Source organism: Podarcis vaucheri (assembly GCF_965113315.1).
Source record: "Podarcis vaucheri genome assembly, chromosome: Z".
Classification (NCBI taxonomy): Eukaryota; Metazoa; Chordata; class Lepidosauria; order Squamata; family Lacertidae; genus Podarcis; species Podarcis vaucheri.
Window position 1 is genome coordinate 23,390,561 of NC_138758.1, and position 18,868 is coordinate 23,409,428.

General features: G+C 41.8%; 1 protein-coding gene across 1 annotated transcript; it reads left to right on the top strand.

The window, feature by feature from the left end:
* Positions 1-1,693: 1,693 nt before the first annotated feature.
* Positions 1,694-13,327, top strand: ITM2A (integral membrane protein 2A). The gene is made up of 6 exons (XM_082208499.1): positions 1,694-2,003; positions 7,717-7,848; positions 9,222-9,410; positions 10,349-10,459; positions 11,409-11,559; positions 12,200-13,327. Exons 1-6 carry the CDS (start codon positions 1,920-1,922, stop codon positions 12,286-12,288), a joined length of 756 nt encoding a protein of 251 aa, XP_082064625.1. The 5' UTR covers positions 1,694-1,919; the 3' UTR covers positions 12,289-13,327.
* Positions 13,328-18,868: the final 5,541 nt, after the last annotated feature.

Sequence of the window (18,868 nt, forward strand, 5' to 3'; positions counted from 1 at the left end):
ATCCCATATTCTTTCCTCATTAGACCTGGTGTGGAGGATAACCAGGGACTGCCCTGCTCTGTGCTTCTATCTTGTGAATATGCAGGTGAGCAAGGCTTGCTGATGGAGATCAGCTGAGAAACAACCCTGCAACCAAACAACCATTTCTCCTCCTTGCAGTGGGACCTGATGAGACAAATAAGAAAGGGCTGAGTGAGGGAGACATACAGCTGTTGGCAATGGGGTTCTATGATCCTTATAAATGAGGAAGCGGGTGGGGAAGGACTGTGGCACAACATCAGCCTAAAGTTCCAAAGCCTAGTTAAGAGAAGGTGCTGCAGAGGAGATCAAGGGGCTGATAGACCACAGAGCAAGATGAGGTGTTCAGACAATGCCAGAAAACGGACCCTAAGAGGAGCTGCTAGGGTGGTAAGTACATACAAACAACTGAAGCAATGAATCTGGATTAAATGAGGGGAGGAAGAAATATGGGGTGCTATTTTTAATGAATATAAAGTCATGTGATTGTTGCAAACAAACAAACAAACTTGCGTGTGTGAGCTGCACTGAGGCCACAACAAACTATGTGGAGACACCCAAGGCCTATCTAAACAGTACTTGCAGAAGTTCTAATGTATACAGAACACACACTTTACATGTGGTTTCCCTGACATGTGGTTAATGTATCAGATCATCTCACAAAAACATCTTGCACTAAGTTTCCACTATCTGTTTGAAGCGGAGGTAACCCATCTCTGAGTGTGCAGTTGACTAGCGCTGTATGAAATTCAGAGATACCAGAAAGATACAAAATGATGACTGAGTGCTGGCACTGTGCTATCATACAGCACATGTTGCTGGGTAATTTTCCTGCCTCATCCGGAAACTGTTTTCTTGGTGGTTTGGCTTGCTTTCATTTCAGGTTATGCTATTTAATCTTAAGAGCAGCAGCAACTTTTTATGTTTTGAAAATGGGAGTCAGACAAGAACCTTTCTGGTCCCTGGGTATATTGCAATACAGTACAGTATTAGGCACGTTTAGCAGGCTTATTCCAAAGTTCTACACGTTTCATTGCAGGATCCATAGGAGCCAACTCCTAGGGGCTTGAGGTCCCTTTGCCCCCCATAAAATATTTGAGGGGGCCAGGCATGGATGTAGAGGCGCTTTGTTGGACGGGGGCGGGGCGGGCAGAACCGAGTTATCTGCAGCATGATTGGTCAGTTAATTAAACACTTTTATTCATTTATTTACTGGATGGAGGGGCAGTTGCACCCCCTTGGCTGCCCCCCCCCAAATAAAGTGGATGGGTATTGCCATTCAAATAGTGCATGTGTGCTACATCATGTGATTGATTATGCAGGGTGGGGCTTACCTGCGCGGCACCGGCCCCATCCCCATCCCCCAGTATTTTATTCAAGTTTGCACCCCCTGGCAGAAATTCTTTTAAGATCTACTGACAGGGCAGTAATGCCACTTGTGTGTAGCATACGTAAGGACGGGCGAATCTTGTCCATTTCGGTTCATCTGAGTTTCCAGTATTAAATCATTTCTACATCTTCTTGAAGTGCTTCTAAACGGAATGTGTGTGTGTATATACACACAAAATTAATGTGTGCGTGTGTTTGTGCGCGTGTGTGCGCATTCTCACGTTACGCGCGTTTCAGTCTCGGCCAACACGTTTCGCTGCCGGGAGAGGGAGACTTTGAGGTGGTTGTTGTTGTTGTTTTTAACCTAAGCCTGACTCTTTTTATCTTTACCGCGTTAGGCCCCGCCCCTCCATCTAGGTGGCCGACCGAGAGGCCCTATCGGCGCTTGTGGCAGCAGCAGCCGCCTCAGCAGCAGAAGGAACCGGAGCAGAGCGAACTACGACCGCCGCGCGAGAGGCGGACACCCGGCTCCTATCACAGCCGCTGCCGCCGCCGCAGCCGCCGCCAACAACATGGTGAAGATCTCTTTCCAGCCGCCCTTCGCCGGCAAAGACCAGTCCAAGAAGGAGGCGGCCGAGGTGCTGGTGGCCGACAAGGTGAGCGCGGGTCGAAGCTGCGACGTCGGCCCGTAACCGGCCGCCCTTTAATCTCCCTTCCCCCACCGGCGCCATTTTGTGGTGGCGGCGGCGGCAGCGGAACGGGAATTAGAAGGGAAGTAAAAACACACGACGAAGAGTGCGAGGCGGGGGGGGGGGGCGCGCATCGGGAGCGCTCCCTCCACCAGCACTAGCACCCCAATAACGCACCTTCGGGGAGCAAAATAATGGTGGCGCTGCCTTGGCGAAGGCCTCTTTAACCCCAAAGGCAGCCCCATTCCTAAGCCTCCCTTGGCCACTTCAGAGACCGGGTCCTGTCATCTCTAGCCGGACAGCTCTTTTCAGACTCACACACCCATCTGCCCCCCCCCTTATTTAAACCCATTTCGCAATCGGCAGGTGCCTTGGATCCATAGCTGTCACTTTTCCCTTTTCTTGCGAGGAATCCTATTCAGAATAAGGGGGTTTCCCTTTAAAAAAAGAGGAAACGTTGACAGCTATGCTTGGATCAGGCCGCGGACCCCCCTAGCTTTTCTAGCCCGCACCTGCATTAGGCCCGTATAAAGTGTGTGATAATGATGATGATGATAATAATAATAATAATAATAATAATAATAATACACGACAGCCTCTGCCTGCAGACTCATACTCCCCAAAAAGACGGCACCAAAAAACAGAGAGGAAGTGATAGTGACAGTGGTGGTTTTAAGGGTAAGGGGAGAATTAATGCTGCTGCTGCTTGTGATTTGGATTGCAAAGCTGCCTTGAGTGTATGTGAAATTTAAGTAATAGTTGCTGGGGTTTATAATAACAACAATAGCATTAAAACATATTTTCTCCTGCGTTTGACTGGGTGTAGTGACTCCCTTAGTCTTGCAACCCAGCAGTGGTTTAGTTGTGGAGTAGCCTGCTGCAAGCATCCCAGACACTGCACCTTATAAAAGGATGCTGGTGTTCCATAACACAATGGTATGGCAGATGCTTTGCATGAAGAGGCTGCCAGGTTTTAATCCCTTGCCTCTCCGGCTACATAAAGGATCTCTGCTAGCATGTGCAAGACATTTGTCTGAGATCCCGGGACACTGTAGTTTAAGCTGACATTGATTCTAAGTCCACTAGTTAAAAGTGCAGAAGTAGGTCACACCCACGCATGTAAGGGGGGGGCGTTGCACCTGTGTAAATGTACCTGTTCATTATGGGGGTTTCTACTTTGCCTTTTAAACAACTTATCAGTGTGACTAACCAAAATATATACATCAGAGTACACATATGGGTAGTGTTGAATGAGCCCTAGGCAAGTGAGGGTAGGATTTCAGCATAAGTCTTCCACTTCTTTCAGGTTCTGGAGCCGTCTCAAATGCATTAGGGGACCACTTCTATTCTTTTAAACCACCCTTGTCCCAATGTTTTGTATATGTTCCCTGAGAACTTTTCATAGCTCTATATAGGGGCTGGGAGTTGAACCTGGAACTCGCTGCATGCAAAGCAACAGTGGAACTTTTTGCATTAATTTTCCTGGTATTATTATTATTATTGGTGCAAGCCTGCATGGAAAGTGCAGTTTTCTTTAACACATTAATATCACTCTGCCTCTGTTCAGAGCCATCTTCCCTTAGTATCTCCAAGGACCTTAAGGTAGCATACATGTTATCCCCCTGTGATAGAGGTTAGGCTGGGAGATGGTGACTACTCCATTGTTATCAAATGAGCGTCATGACTCAGGAGGGGATTGAAATCCAAGTTCTTCTAGGTCCAACATTCTAACCACTACACCACACAGCTGAGACTTAACACACAGGTGGTGCTTTGCCTGTTTCATAGTTGCCCTAAGTGTCGTGTTGGTGGGTTTTGCTTATATACATTAGGATAGCTAGTGTCTGCCTTTTTCTGGCCAAATGCTCTTTTCTGTGTTTTCCTGCACAAAAGTTGTGACTCCTTCTCAATTTAAAGAAGTGATTGATTGACAGTGCATATGTTTGTGCATGATTGCATTTGGAAATGGTTGCAAACATGTACTGGGGAGCTGCAGGCAGTTGAAGAACACCACATTGTGACACAAATACTTGCTTCACGTGTGATAGCTGTGTGCCATCTCTAACTTTGTAGCATGTAAAGCAACCTTAATTGCCTCAGTGCCAACAGATCTCTGCTTTATCCTCATGTTGGGAATAGCTACACTTCCATTGCAGGATAGATCTAGGTAGTGGAAAGCTGGTTGATTGTAACTCCCATGTGATCACTGAATATTTTAAATCCTTAAGTTTCAGTAAAATCCACAATGCATTAGAAACTAAATGCAAGCTCTTTATAACATAATCTTAAATTTGGCCTTCTATCCCTGCCCATTTTTACCTGAGAGAAAGCTCACTAAATGCAGTGGGGCTTGTTTCTGATTTAAGATGTACATTTGATTGGTTTGCAGATATGTCTTGACTCTGATGGAGAGTTCATGCCTAAATTTGAGGCATGTGAAGGCCTAGTTCCAAAACTTTGAGTTTTCATTTATACAAAAGTGTCTCAACATTACAGGTGATCTATATTTTATGGTTCTAAGCATATTTACATGGAAACAAAATCTACATAAGGCCTGGTATGTCCCTTAGCAAAACAAAAAAAAGATAACCATCACATGCATCCTCCTCACCCAAGAGGAGTCTAACTAGACAGCCTTGCCTAGTTTCCTGTCTAGCAGTAAAAAAACCAGGTACGAGTGGTGCATAAATAGAATCCTTTCAAACATAAAATGGAAATGTTGCTTTGTTTTCACAGATGTTTCCTCTCTTCTTACTTTCATTTTAGGTGAAATAATTGAACTGAAATGTGCCTGAACCCTTATTTCCTACAAATTTCCAACAAGTGGCAGGCCTGCTTTTTCTAGTGTTACAGTTCACTTTTGATATTGTGCAAGTAAAAGCATTTTGAGAAATTTGTTTTGCAATTCAGCATTTGTATTGGCATAATGATTCAGAGGGTGGAGGCTACTGATGACTAGCAAAGTTTATGCAACATTCCTGGTTTGATTCCTGATAACCAGCCAAAGAACTTCTTGGAGCAGAGAGTCTGGGAAAGATTTATTTGTGAGCCTTTAGGAGATGCTGCTAGGCAGACATGATAGGTACAGACCTGTCTTCAAATGCTGGGTTACTATGTAATCTCTGTAAAGCAGTGGTACAATGTAATGTGCCAAAAGGTACTCTTAATCCTCTCCGCTCCCACATTCAGTCCCTCAAAAGTTTCCCAGTCAGGTTATAGACTATGAATAACTAATTTTCATGTCTTTCTCTAATGATATAAATCACATATTCTACTCCCACCTCTAGACAGGACTGCAGCAGACATCCACTTGGCCTGCATCTGCCACTGATTTGTGTAGTTGAACCAATTGTCTGCTGAATAGACAATATTGGGCAAGTTATAAGTCAGCTTCATATGTTTAAACATGCAGCTATTAGTACTATAATGAAATTTTGCAGGTAGTTACTTGAAAAGAATGAATTGCTGTTTGGGATTGTGAGATTAGCCAATTAATGTGCAGGCTCACTTGTTATTAAATATCAAGAAGACGCATGACAGTTCTTTGGGCAGAAAGGAAATACTGTTGTGGCTGCTACATTCTAATACTAATTTTGCTATTTAGTGCAGAATGCTATTTTATTATCTGCAGTCTTGCAAAACTTATACTTGAACATACAGTTTTAACATTCTGAACTGTCTAACATTGCATAAGAATAAGGTCGAGTTTATTGCTTTCTGAATTTTTTTCTGTGGGCTAGGGGCGCAACTGTTTGTGTATTATCCTGTGTCTGGCACATTCAGAAGAATGTTTAGCTTTCCAGCTTCAGGGTTGTCCCCCACCCTGCAATTCGCTGAGTTCCTTGCGAAAAGGGCTAAAAAGAGATGATTGTAAATATTTTGGTCTTGGTGTTCCTAATATTGGGATTTTCTGTAATACATGAAGTTGAATTAAACCAGGCTTAGACTGGACTAAAATGTATATTTGTGCATGAAATAAAATTGTCTTGATCTTTGCAATAGTACATGAGTAGTTGTCCCAAAAGCTGATGTGGAAATAACCAGTGTTGCTAGTAATTCCTTGTGAACTGTGCAGGAGCTGTACATTTTATGATTGTACAGGTAGCACATTGGTGCCTGCTCTTTTCTTCATTTACACTGGCTCAGTTAAAAGGCAGGTTACAACTTGACCACGGTGCCTGACTCTGGATTTTTGAAGATGCTTGGCTTCAACTAAATGACATAATTGAACCTGGAAAAGCATATTTAATTTTAACATGCTAGCATCAGATTTCAAGATGCTTGAGCAAACTAGTGAAGAAATCTTCCTGGCTTGTATATACACAGCTGAAGTTAACTATCTGTAGAGCAGAACTGAAATGATATTAGACAATTATATGGATTCTGAAACTTTAGAACCCCATCTACTTGCTTACTAAAAGTGCAAATATGTTTTGGCTGTTAGTATTGCCCTTTAAAAAAAAAAAGCCACATATCTAGCATTGTTAACTGGCAAAATTGCTTCAACAGCATATTAGGTTCTCAAAGAACTAGAATATTATTTGCATAGTAGAAGTTCAGAATCTGCTGATGCTTCTTTTTTGATAGTTTATAACTTTCTGTTCCTCTTCTAAATCTGAGGGTGGAGAGGTAAGGAGGAGGAATGTCTCATCTTGCCAACCCTTTGAATACTTTTATAGTCCTATTGTACTGATGATTTGAGTGGACAGAGATCCTTGAAATCAGTTTAACATATGAATTTCCTGTTTTAAAACTCATTATTTTTTTAAAATGTGCTTAGCTGAATGTTAAAAGCAAATGCCACACTGAAACCTCTCAGCTGATAATGCTCTTGAACAAACAAGGCTAAATATGCATGTCATTGAGTCATACTGCTTTTGTTTTTAGAATTATGGAAATAATCTTCCTTTTGAAGTCACACACCCCATAAATATGATCTTGATGTTAGCAACTATGGATTGGAAGGTCATCACAATTTTGTGGTTTTGTGTATATTTGCAGTTAACCACAACCCCTTTAAATGTTCTTTGCCATAAATATGAGCAAGGAGCAAATGCTGTTGAATAGATAAATTGACTTTTTATAACTTTAAAGAGTTATAGAAGTTATAACTGACAGATGTTGCTGAGGAACAGCTCCAATCACCCCTGACCATTGGCCATGATGTCTGGAACTGATGGGAATTGGAGTTCAACATTTAGAATGTCACAGGTTCCCCATCCCTGCCTAACACTTAAGGAAGGATTGCCTTGGGAGGGAAGGGAACAATGAGCTGAATTATGTTAAGGGAAGTTTATTTTTGCAGCCTAGTAGGCAAAATTCACTGTAGCACCGTTCTGTAATTTAACAGGAGGCACAAATCCATCTGTAGTTTTTTAAAGGCTATTCAGTTTTGTTTAAAGCAGATGCTATGGCATCCTTCTTTTAAACACAGACAAAGGGCTCAAAACACGTTCCATTCTCCTATGAATGAAATATAGGTGTACTATGGCATCCTTGGGTCAAACATTTCTCAAGTGTGTTGTCTGGCACTGTTGGCTTTCACCTTGAATTGTAGTATCATCCTGCTGAGTCAAGGTGAGGTGTAATTAGTTAAAGAAAACATTGTCTCCAAGACAACAAAGAACTTAAGTTCTCTCTCTCTCTCTCTCTCTCTCTCTCTCTCTCTCTCTCTCCTAAGGATCCAGAAGTTGCAACACATGGGCACGAAAGTTCATCTGGAAGATGTCTGCTGATTCTTTTGGGGCTTGCGCTTATATTGGCAGGAGTGGTGGTTGGTGGAGCCTGCCTCTATAAGTACTTCATGCCAAGGGTAATGGAAATACAATTCTTTTTCCCTTTTTTTTTCTTTTGCAGATAAAATTGACAAAGCAAATATAAACATACAAAATAAGCAAAATATTCCACACAGTGTAAGCATGATATGTAACTGAATTGGAATATGGGTCTAAACTTAGATCTGCGCCTCAAAGCTGTGGCAGTGAGGAAGCTAAGAACTTAAAAAGTGAATATGCCTGGATTCCTCTCATGTTTGTGACTGGGACAGCCAGAGTTATCTTGCTGAATTGAGGCCTCAGTCCTGGGAGCCGCCATCTTGGCTCCCCCCCCTTGTCCTTGTTCTGTGACAGGCCCCATGGGGCCCTGTGAGATCCTTGGGTCTTGCAGGATCTCAGATGCATCCTTCCCTGAAGCTTCCGTGTCTGCCTCAGTAGGACTGGCATTCTTGGCGGTTCTGCTGCTTGCCATGATTTGGGTGCCAGACTCTGCACTGAAGCATCCTGAGATGGTAAGCTGGTCTTGGACATCTTAGTGGTGTTGGGGACCAAGTCTTGTCTTCCTGCCCCCCACCAAAATATTTTTTAAAAAAATATGCAGAAAAGTTCAAAACTTTTATTTAACTGTGTGATTGTAGCAGATCTGCTATTTTCTTGAAGGACTTTGCAAACACAACTCAAACTGCTGTGAGCTTATACATTAACAGAATATATATAGGCCACATGTTCTGAACAAAGTTTAATAGACAAAACATTGAGTCAGGAGGAATTTGTGGAAATGTTTAATAAAAGTATTTGTTACAACAGTGCCATCACACAATTCACACATAGAAAGTCACCTTTTCTGCTTGTCTGCACCAGTCTTGCACATATATTTTACAAGGGATTGGGTACAATTGGAATGTCATTTATTACAGTTCTATCATGCATCCAATGAAATGGAGAAATGCCTTCCTCTAATAAACTGAAAAGACTTAAACAAATGCGAAACGGTATCCTGTACATTTGTTCCACATTAACTTAAAAAATTACAGCATCTTTGCTGGAAAACAACAAACTTGGAAGTATTTTGTATTTCTTTGTATTTTTTTGTTGTGTTTGAAATGTAATTAAATGACTTTATTGCAACTAACAGAACCACAAAAACACTTGCCCTCATTAGTTGTTGGTGTTTTTTTTGCCCAATATTGATTTTATTTCAGGTGACACTACAGAAGTGGAAAATCTGCTAAAATGCATTATGATTGTGGCAAACCAATGCTGGGTTGTACCCAGCTAAGTTATACTTGGAGTAGACCCATTGCAATTAACAGACCCAAGTTAATAATTTTAAATGGGTCTGCTCTAAATAGCACTGGATAATCTGTCCCTAAAAGAAGTCTCATAATTGATTACTGTGATTTATTTTTAGCGTGCAATGATGCGTGGGCAAATGTGTTACGCGGGAGAGGATCAGCAAGAGCAGGCAGCTGAACCCTACTTCTTGCCCATTGCTGAAGAAGCTGACATTCGTGAGGATGATAATATTGCCATCATTCAGGTTCCTGTTCCAAAATTCTCTGACAGTGATCCTGCGGCTATTGTTCATGACTTTGAAAGGGTGAGTTGTGACAAATCTAGAACTTTTCTTTTTGAAAATTACACCATCTGTTGAATTTTCATAATTGGCAACACAAAAAACAAACACCCTCATCCTTCTACATCAAATAACAGAAATGATGTTAGTAACAGCTAGCCTTGTTGCTTGCTTTAATTTTGGTTCACCTGGTGCAAGTTAGTACAAGCACATAATTCACAGTTTCAGCTTACTGGCCACTAGTCTTGCCTAAAAAAGATCAGGAATGTTTCTCCCTTTTTGAGTCCTAATTTTTTGTGTTAAATTGTCCATTATTAGTCTCCTTTTTTATTCTTGGTTCTGATGTCACTATGTCATCTTCTCTCTGCCACCCCTAAACTTGTTACATGAGTTGTAAGTGATTTATGTGCAAATTGCTTATCTTCAAAATGGATGTCAAGAATGTATTACTCTAAGACCTATGGTTAGAATGGCTGTTTTAAAAAGTTATTAGCATCTTTGCTTGCCAAAATAGATTCTCTTACTCCATTGGAAAGGACTCTTTCTCTGTGTTGGAAAGGAACCTTTTGATAAATCCCCAATACTTGAAACTTTATTGCTTCTCTTCAAATCGGTTACATAATTTCACTGATTTAATCTGTAAAGCTCTTGGAACATTTTTATAGGAACTAATTTGAAAACAATGACTTGGTCGTAAGATGACTTAAGGAAGTTAAGTGAAGGAAAGTTTTCTGCCCCCTCTTCCCACCTATACTCACTCATTAAGACTCCTAAACTGCCTCTCTAGAGGGTTGGGGAACCCTCTTGAAAAATGTGGAACTGATCACATGGAGCTGCTGGAAAAAGGAGGAGATGGGAAAATTTCCTTCTCTTGAGATTCCTTCCGTTATCTTAGAGACCAAGACAACAGGCATATTAAGGTATGTATTCAAATTACTGAGATTTCTTGTTTCTTCTTGCAGCTCCTGACTGCCTACCTTGATCTGCAGCTGGGTAACTGCTATGTGATCCCTCTGAACACGTCCATTGTTATGCCACCACGGAATCTGATGGACCTCTTTTCAAAATTAACGGTTTGCATTGTTATATTTCAGTGTAACATGGGGAAGAGTTTTCTTTTTCTATGAAGACAGTGAAATGTATTCTTGCTTATCGATGGTATCTTTTCTTCAGCGATATCTTTCTTTAGCTGGCACGTAGCTTGCTTACGAAAAGTCTGTTGATGGCCAGTGTTGGTTGACTGATGGCTTATTGAGAGCATCTGTATCACTGATGCCGAAAGTATAAACACTGTTTTCAGTATGATTCACGTAATGTTTTTATTCGTGTCACTCAGAATTTATAGGCAGAGATAAGACAAGCCTAACTATGTCTAGACCTTTTTACTTGCATTTAGAAGCGGGCAGCTGGTGAGACTGAATAGATCTCTACTTAACTTTGTTACAAGCCCGGGCAGGGGCTGCTTCCTAAATCAAGCATACTTAAATAGTAAACTACATTAAAATAAGACTTCCTTCCAAGTGGATTGGTGTGGGGAGCCTTTTTCAGTCTAAGGTTCACATTCACTTCTGGGCAGCCTGGAACCCAAATGCCAACAGGAGGTGGAGTAATGGATTTAACTACTACCTTTGTACAGGAGGCTACATTCTAGCCATGCAAAAGCCAGAGGTTTACACACACACACACACACACACACACACACACACACACACCATACTAGGAAGCAAGAGAAATTATCATTATTCATGGACAAATCCTTCAGAAAATTTTATCAAGTGCATTTGGTAAGAACTCCTAGAAACATGACCCCAAGGAACAACCTTTTGTGATCAAGGTCTGGGCACACTATCTGCAATAAATCTTGCTTTAATCATCTGAAGTTTTCACCTTTTCTCATAGATTCCACATGTATAGTTGCTCCCTTTATTTAAAGTTCCTTTGCAAATGTGAATCTTCTTCTTTGGGTATTGAAAAAAAAGAATTGCAAATATTCATATTGGTGATATTTGTGTTTTTCCACAGACTGGTTCCTATTTGCCTCAGACTTACCTTGTTCGTGAAGAAATGGTTGTGACAGAAAAGATTGATAATGTGTCGGATCTGGGCATTTTCATTTACCAGCTCTGTGTAGGGAAGGAAACTTTCAGGCTTCAGCACAGAGATAAGACCAATGGTGAGTATTTCAACTGAGAATGTAAACTTAGCTTCTTATCTTAAGCAGAAAAAAATAAAATTTAAAAATCTTCTGTAAGCTTCCAGAAAGAGCTTTACTTGATAAATCTATCTAGTTTTACTTGATAAATCTATCTAGTTTTTTCTTTTTTAATTTTCCTTTAATAGAAAAGGCTTTTTCTTTCTAAGGTTACATATGGGAAAGTGGAGGTACATAGTGAGACTAAATCATTAAATTAAACTGGTGAAAAGTCAATGTTAACACTTCTAGCAGCAGTTCAAGCATGAATATTCTGATAGTCAGAAATTTAAGATTTTGTTCAGAATCTAAAAATGAACAGTTAGCTGCATTGGTGTCTTGTTTGATGGTATTTTGGAAGTATTTGGTTCAGTATTTAGCTAGTGAAATATGGGAAACTTCACACAGTGGCTCATTTCCAGGGTAGGAAAAGTGTTTGTACCCAACCTACACATCACTATCCCTAACACTCCTTCCAGAATTGCATTTCCCTGGTTTTAAATCAATAGATACATTCAGCTTGGCACATGCAGCCATAAACAGACTAACCAGGAAATAAATCTTCTGTCTGAAATCTTCATATTCTGTTCAGCATTAATTGGTGTTGTGTTCTCTTATTTAGGCCTCCAGAAACGCTCAGCTGAAAAGTGTCATTCAATCCGGCACTTTGAAAACTTGTTTGTTGTGGAAACCAAGATCTGTCAGCAGTGAAAAGTACAGGGTAGAAAGTGACAATCACACATCTTCATTAAGAAGTCGAAGCTTTATATCTTTATTTTCAGAATTAAAACATGCAGTGATAATCAAAACCTTATGCTTTTTTGTGGGTTGCTTAAATTTAAAAACAAAAGAAGGAAATTCCAAATTTACCATGATTTTTTCTTTGTGTCCCTGGTGTGGCTAAATTTTCTAGCTTTCATTCGCACTTGCTAACACAAAAGTGAATACCCTATACCCACCTGATTATCTGTTTCACAGCATAGTCTTACACGTCTACTTGGAAGTCTTATTTTGTTAAGAGACTTACTCCAAATTAAGTGTGTAGGATTGCAGCCTCAAACTAATTTAAAAAAGGACTGCAAGTAGCAAATTCCTACATAGAAATGTAGTCCAGTCAACACCTGACTCTTTACAGAATGATGAAAGTAACACATTAATATCTGGTTTGCACATTTATGTGTAGCTCTGTAGGATTGCTCTACATTAAGTCTGGTAAGAAACTACATCAAGACTTCTAAGGTTTATTTGAACTTCATAGGAGAAGCATGTAAACTAACCTTGGCAATCATAAACATTTTTTCCCATTTTGTGCAATTACTGTATTGAACTTGTATGTATATTTGGAACCTTCCCTGAGTTGACTTTAGTACTTCTTTATTTTGGTTCTTTGGTGATATTTAGTTATTTGTTCAGGAGCAGTTACTCTTTAAAAGCTTTTATGTTAGTATTTTGGCGCTGGACTGGTTTCAACATCTTTATTGCAAGCTTATGTAATTACAACCTGATTTGGCCCAATTGTCATTGTTTCTGTAGCTGTGAATTCCAACCCCCCAAGCCTATATTTCAGAAAATAACTTCTTATAAGCACAGTAGCACTAAGACTGCAGTTGAAAGTATTATCTTTGCTTAAGACTGTGATACACGATGGTAAAGGGATTGTTAGTGAGCTGCTAAGTTGAGTGTTTTGTATAAGGGACTTTATATTTCTCACAAATCCTGCAGCCCTCCAATAAATGTTTCTTTAAGACTATGGTGGTGGTCTCACTTTGTTGGCAATAAAAGTAATTGTGAGAGGGAATATTAATGCTGTCAAAATATTGATAGCGTATCACTCCTGCGCTGAAACTGCTATAGTCAAGAACCATGTATTCTACAGTACTTCAGAATGTTATATTAGGTGCAGAATCTAGTTTCCTGAGAAACTTAGGCTTTCAGGTTTGTGTTTTGCCATCATTGTTCTGAATTATAGGCAAAGATTTGTGTATCTCTAGAGCTAAAGGCGTGGAGGAATTGATCACAGGGTTTCCTTTTCTCTCACAGACTAACAAAGAATAAAGTATGTAACTTGTATATAGTTGGAGAATAAAGTATGCACCTGAGAGAGGCATAATTTAGCCTGCTGAATTCATTTATTCATGGGTGGGGTGGGAGGTGCTTGTGAATCCTGTTTACTGAAAACCTTCCCGTACACCAAATAAAGAAGCAGTCAGATAGGCTACTTTGTCCTTCATCCTTTAATACAAATGCAAGTCCATCTTAAAAATTGATCTAGTGCACTGGACTTTTGCTGTCTGAAGTCTTGTACTTTTCATTTAAATATGGAAAGTGGTGCTCTTTAGTTACAGACCTTAAGTGATTCTGATAGGAGCTTTAATTATATATCCCAGCCTGCCTCAGAGAATAAACACTTTCTAGTTCCAGAAACAGGTCCACTTTTTATTTTTGCAGGCTTTAGTGTTATTATTTTTTAGTTTGTTATAGACTATGGAGTTTGTTATAGACTATGGAGGCCTTCCTTCTACCTGGTGGAGATAAGTACCCTTTCAAAAGCTGTTCATGGTTGTCACTGCCTGCCTATAGAATATTGGGTCATGGAGCCATTCTGCCTACAGGAACTACCTTTGTCTTTCCAGTCAGTAGGTGCTCAAGAAGTGCTGCACTTTTTAATTACTTCATCCCCTTACCTACAACCTTTTCTTTAGGTACTCCATGGTTGTGGGGGAGGAACAGGTATCTACTGCTACAAGTGGTGGCTTGTTGGTAAAAATTAGCTAACTATTTACTCCCCCTTTCCAAAAGCTGACATCTGCAAACAAATACACATGCTAGAACTGGAATGTTAACATTTGCACCTGTTGTATGTCAAGACTGTTCCTTGCAAAACTTTCAAGGATGCAGCCTTGAGTTTAGTGCTTGTTATCCCTTACAAAATAGATATGTCACTTATCCACTAGATGGCGAAGTTGGCAAGCTAAAGGTATTTTTGTTTTAAGCCTTCTAGCCTTTTAATGTTCTTGATGAGAGCAGCATGCTTATGCTTCACACCAACTAATCTGGAAATAAGTTTATGATACTCCAGGGAAGCAACATATGATTCAGAATCATGCCTTTTGGAAGGGCAGTGAAGGCTTATCACCTTCATAACATTTGGTGTAGATCCGGACTTTTTACACCCATTTGTGCCCATTAATACTGGGAGGGCTACAGTTTACATATAAACTTTTCAGACTGCCATCTGGAAAGCTGCATGCCCAAGACAAGCCAGCCTCTTATGCACATTGTGGTGCACTTGGGCATACAGTAACTGGAGCAAATATTCCAAAAGCAGTCTGGATTTCTTCATGTTAGGTTCTTGCAGCAGGGAGGGGGTATAGCCTTTTATACCAAATCCAATTAACTCATGTTCTGCACAGCCTTATCCCACCATGGGGTGCTCCAGCTGTTTTGGACTGCAACTTAAATCAACCAGCCACCATGGCAAACGGGTTTGTAATCCAAAATACCTGAAGGGCACCCAGGCAGGTCTGACCTGACTGGCAGAGGCTCTCCAGCATTTTGGGCAGCACCCCATTGTCAGTCTTATCTGGAGAGGCCAGGGATTAAACCTGGGACCCTCTGTGTGCAAAGCATGTGCTCTACCACTGAGCTATGGCTCTTTCTAACACCACTTCCTTCAAAGCAATCTTTCTTGGTTCCGTAGTTTGCTCAGGAAACCACACACACCCCTGGCCAGTTCAACTAGCCTTGCTGCAAACCATTTTGCCTGTCTGTTGCAAGTAGCTCATCAGACCTGCTTGAATGTGAGTTTAAATTTACTTGTTATACTTGTGGGGGATAAATCAGGCCACATCCCCCTATTTAATGTTTCAAGTTAGCAGCTCTTGACTTTTGTAGTTAACACATTCAGCATTTATAAGAATTTCCTGAGTCACTGAGCTACTTCTATACTTCCTTTCTACCAACCACTGTACAAACACATTTTCCTCACCACTAAAAGTGATCTTTGCTCGGGAAGGGGGAGGACAGGAGTGCTTCATTGCAGGGGGTTGGGCTGGATGACCCTCAGCATCCTTTCCAAATCTACAATTCTATGAAAATATCTCAGGCACTCTTGTGTTTAAGTAAAGGTAAAGGTAAAGGTACCCCTGCCCGAACGGGCCAGTCTTGACAGACTCTGGGGTTTGTGCGCCCATCTCACATCTATTGGCCGGGGGCCAGCGCTGTCCGGGGACACTTCCGGGTCACGTGGCCAGCGTGACAACGCTGCTCTGGCGAGCCAGAGCCGCACACGGAACGCCGTTTACCTTCCCGCTGGTAAGCGGTACCTATTTATCTACTTGCCCCCGGGGGTGCTTTCGAACTGCTAGGTGGGCAGGCGCTGGGACCGAACAACGGGAGCGCACCCCGCCGCGGGGATTCGAACCGCCGACCTTTCGATCGGCAAGCCCTAGGCGTTGAGGCTTTAGCCCACAGCGCCACCCGCGTCCCTTGTGTTTAAGTAAAGAGAGTTAAAGTGTGAGGAATAAGTATCGCCTTTCAGTTGTTTCAAGGTATTCACACAATCCCTATAATTCTGTGAGGGAGGGCAGTGTCTGCGAAATGCTCTGTGGTCTTGTGATGGAGGAAGGTATATAAATCTAATAAATAATAATAATGTTACTGTACCTATTTTGCAGAGAGAAAGCTCAAGGTTATAATGAAAGCTTTTTTGGTTTTTCAAATTCCTAACAATGGAGTTGCCTCCTACTTGTGGATTTGGGCAACCTTTTTTTCTTTGCCATTCAGAATCTGAAATGTGAAATTTGGATTTCCAAGCTAAATTTTGAATGGTGTTTACTTCAAAAGTATGTATGTGTTTTTGGCATCTCTTTGAATTTGACAGGCACCAGTTCTCCTGTACTGTCCAATCTTAAATATTGTTGCGTGTCATCTATCAACCAATTGTCTATTTCAGAGGTTCACAATCTGGTCTGTGAAAAGGGTGTGGAATAGTGGAGATTATCAGTACTGAGAGAGAATTGCTGAATAAGCAATTTAGATTTCCTGCCATCACAAGTTACCTGCAGTTACAAAACAAAAAAAAACCCCTTCATTGTGGTCTTTTGAGATGAGACCTTTTTTTTGCGGTGAACAGTTAACTCTAAAAGGAAATATTCTGCAGAAAGCAACACACTCATTATGAAATAGTCTCAGAAGGTGCACTAATCTATGTTAGTCCTAAGAAAACCCAGTATTGCATAATACATTTGGAGATCAAAATAGACTGGTTAAAAACAAAATAGAGAGCCCTGCCTAATCAGAGCGAAAAGCTTGTCTGCTTCAGCATCTACAACTATTTGCAATGGCCAACCAGATGCCTCTGGGAAGCCTACGAATGCAACTACCAGTTGAGAAGACTTCTGATCACGTGTACTCTGGCTCACAAAGACTTGTTCCATGCACAATTATTGCGAACAGGTTTGAGAAATCTGTTTGGACCAGCATGCTATGTTTTATATAGAAGACATATAATATGTGCATGGAGTCACAAACTAATAAGAATCGAATAAATGTTCCATGAACAGGAATGGTAGGAGTGGTAAGTCACTGTCAAAGATCACTGAAATGGAGGCAAAGTACCTTTCCGCAGTCAATATCCTACAAATGTGAGATGTGTGCTCCAAACGTCACAATAGGGTGCTCCAAGCGCAGCAGCAGACAGTACAGTTCTCCCTCCTTTATCAGCTGGTTTAATGATGATGTTAGTATCATTAGACAAGTCATTAAGGCAGGCATGCTGGGACTTGGTTAAATTGTCCTGTGTCCTAGGGCCCCTCTTTTCGAGTTGGTCCAAATCATGGCTCACCAATTGATGGAATGAAGTGATGGAAGGATTAGAACTGGGCGGGATAAAGGATTATTTAGGTCTAAAAAGCTGTGTTTGTTGATCTCTGAAACCAAACATGTCACATGACTTAATATTACGCACAAATTTATGTAAATCTACCCTGGTGCAAAAAGCATTACAGCAAGGCTTAGGAACAAAACCGAGTCCCAATTGTAGGACCTGCTTTTCCGCTGTATATAGGCCAGCTTTTACAGGTGTGTAAGCAGGGCCATCCAACTACCAATCACCTAATGTCATAATGAGTTCAGGTGACTGATTAGGTGGGCGGTCCTGCCTGCCTGCTGAAGTTGACCCACAGGTATGGCAGTAAGGGGGTCTGTTTCACCAGCACATTCCACACCAGGAATGTGTTGGCACCCAGCAGGATTGAATTCCATGCTCATTAGCTGATGAGTGGAGGGTTCAGTTCTGTCCTCTGCAGGGGCAGAGAAAGTGGGGGTGCGGTGGGTGCGGGCCACCTGAATGTCATCACTCAGGGGGGTGACAAAATGCCGGGCGGCACTTACCGCGGGGCCTACAGCGCACCAAAGCCACACATCTCTCCTGGGAGAGACGCAGTGGCTTGGGCACGTGCAGGCTCCATGCTGTCCGCACTGTCCACCTGCTGCCCAACCCCCAGCTGTAGGGCGGCTGAGTGGGAGGAGGCAGGCAGACTCTGGAGGCCCCACAATGTGCCCTAACCCCTATGGGCAGCTCACCTCATCCCTGGGCACTGCCCCAGGTGCCCAAGCGGCTTCCTCTGCTGCTGTCTGTCTGCAGGGGTTTGATTCACTACAGTGAAGCAGCACCAACAGCACCAGCTGATTGACAGGCAGGTGTGGTTTTGGGGAAATTGTACTGTGGGCCAAATTGAACTCTACGAAGGGCCAAGACTGGCTCACAGGGCAGAGGTTCCCCACCCCTGCTTTTAGGCATCACACGATGAGCTAATACAGCCGCCTGTCAACTGTAACTGTAATTAGCACTGTAGCACTCTTGACAACACTGGGATAGCATATCAAGAAAGCTAGTGCTGACCTGAGGATAACCCCTCTTCAGAAGGACATGATCCATCTTCTCCTACTTGTGCACAGGGAGATTATTGCTTGGCCTCCCCCTACATGCCCACTCAATTCCTCTGCAATATGTTCAGTCATTTCTGGTGACAAAGGAATTATTCCAAACATTACATATCTGGGGGTCCATCATGCAGGCTGAGAGAAGGGAGAGCCCAATCCACTACCTATGAGCAAACCCTGCTCATGGTAGGCACATGCAATGGGATCCCTAAAAGGTCTGAGCCTTGGGTTGTGCTGGTGGATTTAAAATACCTGCAACCGATGGCTAAAAAAAAATCATCTGTGTAGCGAGCAGAGTGGCTGGTGCCTTTTCTGGGTTGACTGCCTTTCTTTGTAATGCACAGCA